This window comes from Phycodurus eques, chromosome 6, assembly GCF_024500275.1.
Source record: "Phycodurus eques isolate BA_2022a chromosome 6, UOR_Pequ_1.1, whole genome shotgun sequence".
In the NCBI taxonomy this organism is placed as follows: Eukaryota; Metazoa; Chordata; class Actinopteri; order Syngnathiformes; family Syngnathidae; genus Phycodurus; species Phycodurus eques.
The window spans coordinates 20371024-20384684 of NC_084530.1; the positions used below are offsets into that span (position 1 = coordinate 20371024).

General features: G+C 42.3%; 1 protein-coding gene across 1 annotated transcript in view; it reads left to right on the plus strand.

Annotated features, from left to right (window-relative positions):
* The window catches only part of tmem131l (transmembrane 131 like), a 42370-nt gene that overhangs the window by 22709 nt on the left and 6000 nt on the right, over positions 1–13661 (plus strand). Inside the window, 15 exon segments of the mRNA XM_061679988.1 lie at positions 417–486; positions 573–696; positions 3660–3729; positions 3813–3922; positions 4097–4166; positions 4243–4376; positions 4970–5112; positions 5194–5383; positions 7463–7648; positions 9742–9891; positions 9967–10450; positions 10452–10511; positions 11410–11531; positions 11625–11794; positions 13452–13643. Coding sequence (XP_061535972.1) covers positions 417–486; positions 573–696; positions 3660–3729; positions 3813–3922; positions 4097–4166; positions 4243–4376; positions 4970–5112; positions 5194–5383; positions 7463–7648; positions 9742–9891; positions 9967–10450; positions 10452–10511; positions 11410–11531; positions 11625–11794; positions 13452–13643 — 2275 coding nt within the window.

Here is a 13661-nt window from a genome sequence, read left to right on the forward strand (position 1 = left end):
ACTATGGTCTACAAATATTCGTTAGCCCTGCTGACATTATATGATGCCTGGTTTTATCCTGTAAGAGAGGTTAAAAACTGTGGTCTTAACATAATTTCTGGCCATAAGGAGTCAATCACACAGACCATTGCCCAAGACATGGTACCCACTTATGTTGCAGAAGGAGTAATTTATCCACATTTTGTACTTTTTTGACCCAAGGTACAGTTGTTCTCATAGGTTTACATAACATGGGAGAATCTGATGTTCATCCTCTTTTTTGTATTTTACAGAAAACATGAGTGATCAGGCAGTACACATTTACTTTATTTTGAATGGTATTCAAATTAAACTATGTCAGTGAGAAAAATGTGAGATTTTGTTTTAAGCTATATTGCCCAGCCCTACTGTATGGTAATAATTGTTTACAATCTCAGCAGGGAGACATGGTCTTTGAGTCTGAGCAAGAGTGTGGACGACTGTGCGCGCTGAAGTTGTCCGAAGCAGGTGAGACATCAAAATTACATCAAAACTTTTAAATAGTAGTCTTTTTAACAAATTATTTTTTTTTTCTTAAATTGTCCCCTGCTTAGGTCGCTCAGAATGGCAGAGGACACTTCTTCCAGACTTCTCTCGCTCATCTTGGACAGTGGACAGCAAGCTGGCTGCCGAACTCTTCTCCCGGTGGCAAAACCACAAAGACAATCTGCCTTGCAGGTCAGCCTCACAAAACGCAAAAGTCATGAAATGATGCCTTTACTGTACTGACTTGTGGCTTATTTTGAGTGTAGTAATCAATCCCCTGCTCGTCGCAGGATCAGCCTTGCTGTGATTAACTATTTCAAAAAAGAAAAAAAAAACATGTATATCAGGATTTTTGGGGCCGATCAGCGAGTTTAAAAAAACGATAACCGATCCGATTACATGATAGAGGAATGTTTCTATTTAAATGACCTGTTCATTTACTGTATGTATATGCTTGTGTACCTAATTGCTCAAAAAATTATATTTACAATAAATGTATCTTCGTTCCTTTATTTATGCCAATGAGGCATAGTGACAGAACAAATGAATGGTCTTATATTAGATGGCATGAAGTAAATGCAGTAATTAATGTATTACTTTTTTTTGACATTTTTGTTTGTTGGTGTCCCGTGAGATTTTTCAATTGTAAAATATGTTCCTTGGCTCCATAAGGTTGGAAATCACTGCTCTAGTCAAATCGTGTATTCTAATCAGTCAGGTCAAACCAACATTACAGCATGACAGAAATAATGGGTGCTAAATTACTGTAATTAAATTAAACGAACGTCCTCTCCTGTCCTGAACACCGGTGACAACCAACACACTTTTTCCCCCATTTTGTCCTTATAATACAAATTCGGCACGCTCCACTCTTGTTGTCGTTGCCACGGTAGCGAGTGTATCCGGTCGTATTTGAGTTGACAAGATAAATCGTAAAAAACGGAATGCGGTGGTATCGGAATACAAGGTTTTATTACAGTTGTCTGACAAAGTGCAAGCGTGAAAGAGCAAATTTGTCTTGTAGTCTGATCCGGGATTTAAGTGTTGTCTGTCTCAGACGTGTTGTCTGTTCCACGCCGCCGACATGTTTTTAAAACAAAAAATAACTTTATTGTCTGTCAGATATTTACAGGTCTACGTCAAAAGACACGCAACAAGGCTAAAAATAAACTAGCTTTTGGATTCAAATATAATGTGCACGATCGTGACACGTAGTAAATGTCTTTAGCGGAATCGATCAATGACGTGATTGATCGGGTCGGCGAATTATGACATTAAAACCGATCAGCATAAAATGCTGCTTATCGGGCGATACCGATAAGGCCAATAGATATATATGAATGGTTTAGACCATAATTATACCACAAGTTATAAACCCAAAACAGTTTATCATTAGCAACTCATCTTACAAAGATACCTTTTAAAGTAAATGGTTTACACAGATGTTTTAATTTAGAAGAAATCCCCCGGAAGTTTACATGCACATATGACAAAGACGCTCCATAACGTCCACTAACAACCCAGGCTAAAGTTATCTCCTTCTAAACATACAAAGCTTGTCTCTCATTTGAGACGTATCATTTCAATGTCCAGTAGTTGACCCTTTTCTATCAAGACTTGGATTTAGCGACATCTTTGGCATCTTAGGGTGTTTTAGAAAAATCTTTCAGAAAGAGCACAAAAAAACATAAATACAGTGGACCCCCCATATTCACCGTTTGGCACCCGTGGATTCACCTATATGCAAATTTTCTTTTGAATTTAAAAAAAAAAAGCTGGGGGGGGGGGTGCAACCCCTGTTTTTCGTGGGAAACGGCGTTATGTCTTCGCTTATTCAAGAATGTTTTTGGGTTAAAAAAAAAAAACTTCCTTTGTTTCTTTTTTTAAAAGCTATTATAATAGGGCGTCGATTTTGTGCTCATTTTCGCTATTCGCGGTCGGGCCCAGTCCCTATCACCCGCGAACCGCTAGGGTCTACTGTAGTTGAGTTTTTCAGCAAAATAGCTGGGAATAGAATGGGGGCAATGAAAAAAAAAAATTGGTGAATTCATGAAAAGTGAACCACAGATTACTTTATTCATAGTTATTTTGGTAACTGGAAGGACCAATACGACCCCGCTGGAAACTAAAAATTGCCAAACTTACAAGAATAAAGTCAGAATTTTTTACTGTATGAATGTAAAAAAAAATAGTGGATTAGTTTTTATTTTTCATTTATATTGTACATGCTGGCAGTTATCATGAATAACTAGTGAGAGGAGTGGTGGCATTAATTAATGGTGTGAAATCGGCTGCGCATATGTGCCGTGGACTGTTTTGGGGATTTAACGTCGTTATCGTTCTGTTGGTTTTTATTGTGCAAGATGTCTGTTGATTATTTTTATTATCTGGTGAAAGGAGTGGTCGCATTAATTGTAAGATAGTTCATGACCCCCACACTTGTTCCTGTGAGTGTTGTGGAGCCTTCATTCAGGCTTCTTTATACTCGCGCGGACGACGACTGCGCTGACGTCACTGCGGCTGTCCCTCGCGTAGTTTGCCTTTATACTCGAGCGCAACCCACGCGCGCTGTTTTGAAAGTGTGCTGCAGTTCTCCAAGTCGCCCGACTTGGAGAACTGCTACGGCTGGTATTGGATAGGACACCAGAGGGTGGAGTTTCCTCTACATATTTTTTTGCCATTTCGGGTAGCCGTTTTTACTTTCCTTTCAGTAGCAAGGAACAAAGCAACAACAATGGCGACCGGGACAGAACAAATGGACCTAGATGACCAGATGATACGTATAATTATGCTTCAAAATCGATCGTGAAGGCAGCGACGTAGATGGTATGTAGAACCAAGCGGCACGCTGGTACGTCATCACAGCTTGTGACTATAACGGACCAATCACGAGAGTTGATCTCTGCGGTGTTCGACGCGCAGCAACAATTTTTGTCGGGTGCGCGGCAAGCTACGCAGAGGTGCTGTGCGGGGCAATTTGTCGGTCACGTAATGCAATGCGGGCGCTGTCGGCCACGCGACCGAGGGAGTATAAAGAGGCCTTTTGGATATGAAAGAGGGCCATTTAAGTACAACAAGCTTCTAAACTCTCTTGTGATTGTAATACCTTGAGATCTTCCATCATTTTTCATTAACTACTTTGTATATGTTTCCAGGTGGCCCAGACTCCCTGTGGAGACATCCTCGCCTCTGGATTTTGGGGCCACGCCCATCAACGAGAGGAAGGTGAGCAGTAAAACGGTCACCATTGACACCGCAAGCTTAAAACGAATAATACTGAAAAATGAAACTGTTTCTCTACGTTTTAGGTGAAAACTTTGTTGCTTAAGAACCCTTCCTCATCTGTGGTTTCTGTGGAAATCCAGATTCTCTCCCTTTATCCTTCCCCACTTGGGGCTCTGGATCTTCTCACCAAATGGTATAATAGAAGATCATTTATTTTTTATTTTTTATTTTTAGATTATTTATTTATGCATTTATTATTTACAGATTCACATTCTTATCTCAGCTTTGCAGTGTTTTGTTTTTCACGGTTGTCTTTTCCTCTTGGTTACTACTTGTCTAAACGTAGTGGATGTTTTTTGTTTTGCAGGTTTAACATAAGCCCTCTGGCCATCAACATCAGCACTGCAGAGTTCTCTCTGTTGAACGCACCCCTCAAGGTGAGTTTAAATAAGATGACATTATTTCTTTTTGCCCTCAGGACATTCCTTGACAACTTCCTGTGTGCTTATTCAGGTGAGTGAGGACATGGAGGCCTCGAGGGGGGAGGGGGTCCTGCGCCTGCTGCTGCAGCCGTGGGAGTCCCGGGAGGTCGCCGTCATGTTTAGGCCATCCGAACACAAACCCACCACCACCATCCTCATCATCAGGTAAGCAGGAGTTCTGAAAATTCAGCTCCCAAAGGCACATTCACTTAACAACATGAGATTTGGTAGGCATGTCTATCATGAGTAGACCCACAAAGAAATTACCAGAAGGCATGTCCAAAAAGACACATGAAGTCAGCCATTTTAGTTTGAAGCAACCATGATGGTACAGTAACACCCTCCAGAAAAAAAAAAAAAAAAAAAAGAATTCAGCCCCTGTAGCTAGTTTTACTTAGCAACGGGAAATTTGTTAGGAGTGTCTATCAGGATTTAAGCCACAAAAAAGACTCAAGAAGCCATTTCCAAAAAGACACAGAAAGTTTGCCATTTTTATTTGGCATTTTAGGCTCGGTTAGCAACCCCAAGAAAAAAGTTTCACTTAGCAAAATGAAATTTGGTAAGCATGTCTATCACAAGTAGACCCATAAAAAAAATCTCAAGAAGCCATACCTGAAAAGACACACAAAGATTGCCATTTTAATTTGAGCTCCCATATTTTGTCCACTTTCGATGGTTAAATTGAGTGGGCTTTAAGTAACTCTGTATGTATGTGTGTGTGTGTGTGTGTGTGTGTGTGTGTGTGTATACATTTTCAGGAACAACCTGACTGTGTTCGACATGGTAATGGTGAAGGGCCATGGGGCCAAAGAGCTGCTGAGGGTTGGGGGCAAGCTGCCCGGTCCGGGCGCCTCTCTGCGCTTCAATGTCCCTCAGTCCACGCTGATGGAGTGCAGAGATGGTAAGGGCTCAAATATGTGTTTTTATCATAAATATCTATTAACAAATGGATGATAATAACATTTAATCAAATCTCTACCAGGCCTGCGCGGCAATAACAAGCCACTCTTCGCCATCCACAAGAGCTTCAAGGTGGAGAATGCTGGCGAGCTGCCACTCACGGTCACATCCATGAACGTCAACGGTTACAAGTGTCAGGGCTTTGGTTTCGAGGTGCTGCAGTGTCGCTCCTTCAGCCTCGACCACAATGCCTCTTCGGAGATCACCGTAGCGTAAGTCGTAGTGGCTGTGGCTTCAGTTACCTCCATCCATCCATTTTCAACACCGCTTATCCTGGTTAGGGTCGCGGGGCTTCAGTTACTTTTACTTAGTTATTTTTTTTTTAGGGTAGGGCTGGCCGATATGGCCTTAAAATAAAATCTCAGATTTTCTTTCACAAAAATAAAATGTTAATAATTTTTTTTCCCTATTTGCCTATAGAAAAAGCAATTGACTGCCAAGTTATTTTTTGTTTTATTCTGAGATTTACTTTATTTCTTCAGATACCAAATGAGCTTTGAAACATGAGCTTTTTTTCCAGCACTAACCTGCATCAACGTCCACAGAAATAATGGAAATATATTTTGCTTTACAGATAATGTGAAGCTAAGTGATTCCCATTAGAAAATGTCCCTTTTGTCAAAACATGTATGTAAACAGGATCCTTAAACCCCCTGGAAAGTGAAAATAAATGTCTTCTAAATTTGACACACTGCAGAGAAGAGTGTTGTTAACAATCCTGCCAAAGTTTAATAACTGCCAAATACAGTATATAAAATAAGGCCTCATAATCATGAAAAATCAAGCTCATCTCCCCTCTTAAATGCTGTGGGAAACCACGCTCCGCTCGACTGTCAACTTTCAATCAAATGCTAATACTGTGACCTGAAAAATGGATGCTGCTTCGTCAAGCATCTTTCTTATGCCTACACATCCCATCCATCCATCCATTTTCTGAGCCGCTTCTCCTCACTAGGGTCGCGGGCGTGCTGGAGCCTATCCCAGCTGTCATCGGGCAGGAGGCGGGGTACACCCTGAACTGGTTGCCAGCCAATCGCAGGGCACATACATACAAACAAACAACCATCCGCACTCACATTCACTCCTACGGGCAATTTAGAGTCTCCAATTAATGCATATTTTTGGGATGTGGGAGGAAACCGGAGTGCCCGGAGAAAACCCATGCAGGCACGGGGAGAACATGCAAACTCCACACAGGCGGGGCCGGGGATTGAACCCGGGTCCTCAGAACTGTGAGGCTGACGCTCTAACCAGTCGTCCACCGTGTTGTCCACCGTGCCGCCCCCTACACAGGTTAAGATATATCCACGTAAAGTCTCCAGTAACGGGAATATATCCCACCAGGTTGTTACAGGGCTTTCTGCGCCGTGATGAGAGGCGCAAGCCACTACCTGGCTTTTGCTCTAACAGGCGTGGGCGTAGTAATAATAAGTACCTCGCAATTGCAGTAGATAACCACTGATGCAAACGAAGGCAGTCAAGTTTTTATATTGTGGAGGATGGGAGACTCATGCCTGACGTAAAAGTGCAGTGGGCACAGTTCTAGCCATGCCAAAAAAGTCAGGAAAACTGAAATGTGGAAAAACAGTTTGTATCTCCACTATTGAGTCCTACATACTGTTGTCTTTGCACGTTATCAGCAATTATCTTTCAACGAAACAAATTCACTCAATTCACTTTACAAGGTCTTAAATAAATTAACATTTAACAACAATTCAACATAAAATTTGCCATCATCACCCTATGACACTGTTGGTCCATATGTACATGGGAGGCAAGGCAACCTCGACAAATGTTGAATGTTTAGAAGCACATACCTCGGGTCAAACGTTTCCAATGTCGATAAATCATTTTTCTTTTTTTTGGGCACCATGTCAATATTCCGCTCAGTTTACGCTGTGATTGGCTTCCTTCGGGCTTCTTTCTTGTAATACGGAAAACAATGTGAAAATTATTCCACTCATATTGTCTATTTCTTAGCAGGAATTCATCTCACTTTTGAAAAACAGTTGGTAATTGTAGGGACCAAATCGCGAAGCTTTCATGTGCTTTTATAAACTACCTCCTCTCTGTTCGTAGCCGTGTTGTTAGTATTAACAGTGCACATCAGCGGGAACACTTGAACTACGGAAGTCTCCTCAAAAAAATTCCAGACAAGAAAACAATATTTAATCGGTAAAATCATTCAATCACTCAGCCCTACTCTCCGGTTTTCATGTTGGCTAGACCTCTAACTAGTCTTCACAGGGAGAACCACACAACAAAACAGTTTTTTTATTGAACCCCTCCAGGTTCACGCCGGACTTCACGTCGTCCTGGGTGATCCGTGACCTGGTGCTGGTGACGTCGCGAGGCACCGCCTTTCCGTTCACCCTCAACGTGACGCTGCCCCACCACATGTTGCCCCTCTGTGCCCAGGTTGTGCCGGGCCCCAGCTGGGAGGAATCTTTCTGGGTGGTCACGCTCATCTTCACCTGGTCAGTACCTGTAACTCTTGTGTCATTACTTTACATTTATACCTGGAATCTGTAATTTTTTTCAATACATTTGTTTTGTTAAAAAACAAAAACAAAAAAACAAGCCACTACTCAAGACGACACAATGCTGATTAAGCCTGTCAGCTCCTCTACCATCTTGATTTATTTTTCAGTATTTGATCTTTTATATTTCGTTTCGACTGCCGACATTCCCCCACTGGCTCGCTTGATGGCGCACCAAATGATGATGAAGCGGAAATGGCGGTTCGGAAATGAGGCATTTTACTGAGCAATAAATAGGTGGAGCGCGGTCCCTTGCCTTTTGTAAAAAGCTCAAGAAGAGGAGGGTTGTGTCAGAGACTAAAATGCCTCAGGCTGGACAAGCGCTGCTACTCCACTACACTGAAAACTACTAAAATCAGAGCTGTGCCTCGCGTTCACGCCCCACACATTGAGCGATTGGATATATGGACGCTGTAAACGACGAACTTGTATAGGTGTTTGATGCTGCACACATACAGTATATTGTACCGGACTTTATCACTTTTATTAAACCATAAAAAGATTAAATTAGAATTAGGTGCACGAAGCGCGTTGCTACAGAAACAGGACATGGGAGTGTGATACAGTACTTTTAAAGAGGCTCGCCTTTTTTGCAAGCCGGTGCGGTAGTTATACGTTAGGGATTGGAAACGATAAACCAGTGCGACCAGATATCCGTTCATAAAGGCAAGAGATACGACTGTATCGGTAGCCGACTCCGTTATCGATGAGAAATCCGCCAGAAATCCATGGATTGTAGGGCCGTGGACCGGATATCCCGAGGCTAGGAATAGGTTGCCCTGAGGCTTGGTTTTCATCCCGTAAAACAAGCGTGAGCGATCTTGTGCTGTGCTCCGCAGGTAACGTTAAGTTTACAACCAAACACAGCAGTGGTGGAAACTAACAACACTACTAGTTTAACTACATTTCTCCATAGCGTCACTATTTACACATCAAATAGCTTTTCAGTAGTTGGCTACATTCGTGGTCACAGCGATAGCAAAGTATCGTTCCCCCAGGAGTCATAAACATTGAATGTAACATCACGTTACGTACCTTATCTCGACACTGGGTCGACGGCGGCAAAATGTGCGCCGCAGGTTGTAAACATGCAGACAATATTGCAAAAGTAGATACAGCTCGGCAATTCCCATGGGCTGTAACTCGGCAAACTAATGTTTTTTCTCGAGTCCTCGCAGTCCACTTATATGCGTCAGTGTTGGTACTCTATGACCCTAAAAAGAAACTTCGCGGCGGACACACACACAAAAAAATAGCAGTGCGTGTGTGCAGTGGTGTGTGCAGTGACGGTCCTAGCTTGAATGGCACGGTTCGCGAGAGTCTCCATGGCGCTTTAAATACTGTTTGTGAAGAGTTTGTGAAAAGAAAATCTTCAAAATAAATGGTTGCATCATTGTGATCTATTTAAATAGTTAATTTGATATTTAAAAAAAAAAAAAAAATGTATATATTTATATATATATATATATATATTTTTTTTTTCAGTGCCATCAAGCAACAATGCACAGGGTTAAGTGGTCTTTTACATGATTGAAAATAGGGTTATAAAAATGTCATTTTATAGTACAGGGTTAAGTCAAGCTAAGGTTCTTTATGATTAGCGTCTACATGAGCAAATGTTAACTATCCAATTTTCTTTTTTGCATCGAATCAAGAATCGTATTACTCCCACTGAATCGAATCGTACTGAATCGTTCCGCCCACACTGAATCGAATCGCTACCTGTGTATCTCGATATGTATTGAATCGGCCTCATGTCAGAGATTTCCAACCCTAGTATAGGTACTGCCTGCGTACATTCTGGCCAGAAGTTTGTATTTTTTATTTTATTCACAGCACATTATAAATATAGTTAATTATTGTTGTAAAACACAATATATGCATACTTTATAACGTACATTATTTGAATAGGTTGGGTGGGGGCCTGCTGTTATATGTAGAGGTTAGAGAAACGTGTATGTACTCTGGATATTGAACTATTGATAAACAAGAAATCTTGTCTCTTTTTTCTTTTTTCTGTATCTTTTCAGCTTCTCCTTGTTTGGTGTCTGCTTGATGGCCTTTCATCAGGCGCAATATATCCTCAGCGAGTTCTCCATGCCCGCCATTCGGAGCAACCACAACTCGAACTTGTCCCGGGATAATGGCCCCATCAACAACATCACACCAAACGCTGTCAAGTATGCATTTTTTTTTTCTCTTTTGGCTTAGGCAGAGCAAATGTTTTAATACTTAAATGTTTGCCTTTTTTGCAGTAAACCCAAGGGCAGCTGTAAGAGCTATGTGGACACCTGCCACACCTCGGACAAAGGGAAGGGTCGTGGATCCCCGGCGCTCTTCAATAGTCCCGCTCAGCGTCCTCAGTCATCCAAGAAGAGCTCATCCAGCACCCTGTCGCAGCCCCAGAAGAAACACAAGGTGTCCCTATACTACAGCAAGTACAAGCCCACTGCGGTCACTACGGCGTCTGTGGCTACGGACGAAGAGCATGCGGAGCATGAGGAACTGGTAACCGAACCGCTCCTGACACCGGACCCTGACATCTGCAACAACAACAATGAACCGGCGTTCATCAGCGAGATGGCTAAAAACACGGCAGTGGACTTTAAAGGTGAAGATGGCGTGCCAGCAGCAGTTATGTTTCCAGTGGAAATTCCTGCTGGCTTCCCTCAAAATGTCACACTTGGTCCTGGACCAAGACCAGGCCTGCTGCTGTGCAAACCAGTCGAGATGAGTCACAGCCGGACACTACGAACCTACCATGATGCACTGCGAGCAGCGGGCCAGCGCCGAACTACAGGTCGGCACATTGCCACCAGCTCTCGTACTTTAAGTTTAAATAGATTTCACGATTATAGTGAGCAAGGATTTGCTCATTTGAGTGGCACAGGTGAGAACATTAAATACATTTGTGGACTCTTAATAAGAGCCAATGCAATAATGCTTTTTAATAATGCAATAATGCTTTTTGACAGACATTTTTCTCTAACTATAATAAAATTTGAAAATGAAACAAATAACAAAACAAAGAAAAAACACAATCAAATATTTTAAATAAAAAGTACCATAATTCGGTGAAAAAAAGCACAAATATCAAGAATAAGAATATAGTAGTGCCTTGAGACACGAGTGACCCAAATCACAGGTTTTTCGAGATACGAACCATCACATTCAGCCGTTTTTTTGTGTGTGTCTGTTTTGTTTTCTTTTTTTCTCCTTAACTTGCGAGTGCAAACTTGAGATACAAACGCTGTATCATGGCAGTGAACTCAACTCACTTCACAATAAGTAGCACGTTGACAAATATTGAGCAATTCAGCAAAAATTAATCTGCAAGCTGTTTAATGCCACTGCCAGTTGGTTTACTGTCAAACTAAACATAAAAGTAGGAAACATAGACGTGTATTTAAAACAACCACATAGCTTAGCCTTTAGTCTGCTATCTTAATGGTAACCCTAACGCATAATGGTAAACGATTGAACACAAACGGTGCAGCAACACATTTAGACATTCAATATAACAGTCCTCACAGTCATATATTATTCATCTTATGCAAAGAGGTGTGAGGAGCTGAGACGTCTCTACTGTATTAGGACAAAAATAAATGAAAAATACAAAATAATGTACAATGGCGAATTCAACGTTTCGAATGCTCCAGTACAGTTACATTCATACAGTTGTTCTTTTCTCTCTGCAGTTAAGGGAAGACGGCAAAGGGCTGAAGAAGAAGGCATCAATTGTAGACACAAGTAGTAGTAATAGTAGTAGTAGTAATAGTAAGGGAAAAAGAAGTCGCAGGAAGACGGAAAACATCTCAAGGTAGGACATGTTTTTTTTGTGCCATCTACCTGTTGTCACGCTCCTTCCGAATCAGTCCATTTGTCTTCATTATAATTTCCTCTTCACTTCCAGCGCTCCTGAGCAGAAAGTTCAGCTGCTTCCAGAGAGGGAGCGAGAGCCCGACTGGAGTGCGGCGGACCGCAACCTGCCAGCGGCCCACAACAGGAACCGCTGTAGCAACATCCCGACTGCAGAAGCACCCAAACCCGGACAGCGTGCTGACATCTCCGTCAGACAGAATGGTGGGCAAAGATTTCCTCCCGCTTACTTCTATTCAGGCATGGGCGTCCAATTTCTAATAAGGTTGTCAAAGTTAAACCCTTACCGTAATTTCTCGTGTATAATGTGCATTTCCCCCCCCCCCCAAAATTGTCAAAAGTAAATAGTGCGCATTATACATAAGCATAGGGGAAAATGAAAACGCTTTCACATTTTATAAATGTATCCCGCCATCTAGAGGTTATTAAAAAGCTCTACACTTTAATTCCAATGTCACCGCCACTTAGAGGTTATGAGGTGTACACTTTCATTCTAATATGCCGCCACCTCGAGGTTATGAAAAAGGTGTAGCCTACACTTTCATTCCAATATGACATGGTACGTATGACTGCATATACTGTATGTACAGTTGTGCTGATAAGTTTACATACCCTGGAAGAATTTGTAAAATATCCATCCATCCATCCATTTTCTACCGCTCATCCGAGGTCGCGTCGCGGGGGCAGTAGCTTTAGCAGGGACGCCCAGACTTCCCTCTCCCCAGCCACTTCATCCATCTCTTCCGGGGGATCCCGAGGCGTTCCCAGGCCAGCTGAAGGATGTAGTCTCTCCAGCGTGTCCTGGGTCGTCCCTGGGGTCTCCTCCCGGTGGGACATGGCCGGAACGCCTCACCAGGGAGGCGTCCGGGAGGCATCCGAATCAGATGCCACAGCCACCTCATCTGGCTCCTCTCGATGTCAAGGAGCAGCAGCTCTACTCTGAGATCCTCCCGGATGACCGAGCTTCTCACCCTATCTCTAAGGGAGAGCGGAGGAAACTCATTTCGGCCGCTTGTATCCGGGATCTTGTTCTTTCGGTCACGACCCACAGCTCGTGACCATAGGTGAGTGTAGGAATGTCGATCGACCGGTAAATCGAGAGCTTCGCCTTTCGGCTTAGCTCCTTCTTTACCAGGACGGATCGATACAAAGTCCGCATCGCTGCAGAAACTGAATTTGTAAAATATATATATATATTTGTTTAAAAATATGACTAAACAACAACCATCATTAATTTCTTTATGGTTATGTATTACATGTTCAAATAAAGTGCTTAACTTCAGAATAATTATTTGAAAACAATACTTTGTTTTGATGATATGGGTAGAAGCAAAATCATGCATTGTAAAAATGCATTATACATAGGTAGAAGGGATTCCAGAATTTTGGTCAACTGGGGATGCGCATTATACAGAGTGCGCATTATACACGAGAAATTACGGTAACTCATAATTAATGACAACAAAATATCACAATCATGTATTAACGTAATTACACAATTTATTTTGACCACATGCTCCTTTAACTTAACCGCGGATGGATATCTGAAATGCGGTGCAGGTTGCTATAAGGCCAGTGAGCAGGTCAATGCTTACGCCAGTGCAAAGATAATTGAGGAGACTCCGACTGGTGTGCACGGCAAATTTTGCTTGAAAAGTCACCTCGATGGGACTTTTGAAGAAACAAAACCAAAGATAATTTACATATGGTGCAGTGATGAACTGGTGTATTTGGTGCCTGTGATTATTTATAAATTTGCGATTAATGAAAATTGAAAAGGGTTATTTTTTTAATTTTTTAAAAATTAATTGATGAACAGCGCTAATTTCTAACCTTCCTGGCTTTTTTGTTTGGATTCCAGCAGGCGTGTGTCCTGCCCGCAGTCGGCGAAAGTGCGTTGCAGAGCGGCGCCCGTGCGAGTCCGGCTCGGACTCAGGCAGTTCGTCGGGCAGCGTGAGGGCCAGCAGGGGAAGCTGGGGCAGCTGGAGCAGTGCCAGCAGCTTGGAGGGTGACAAGGAAGCCAGACACGCCTGCGCTACCTCATCCAGAAAAAGTACAAACACAAACATGT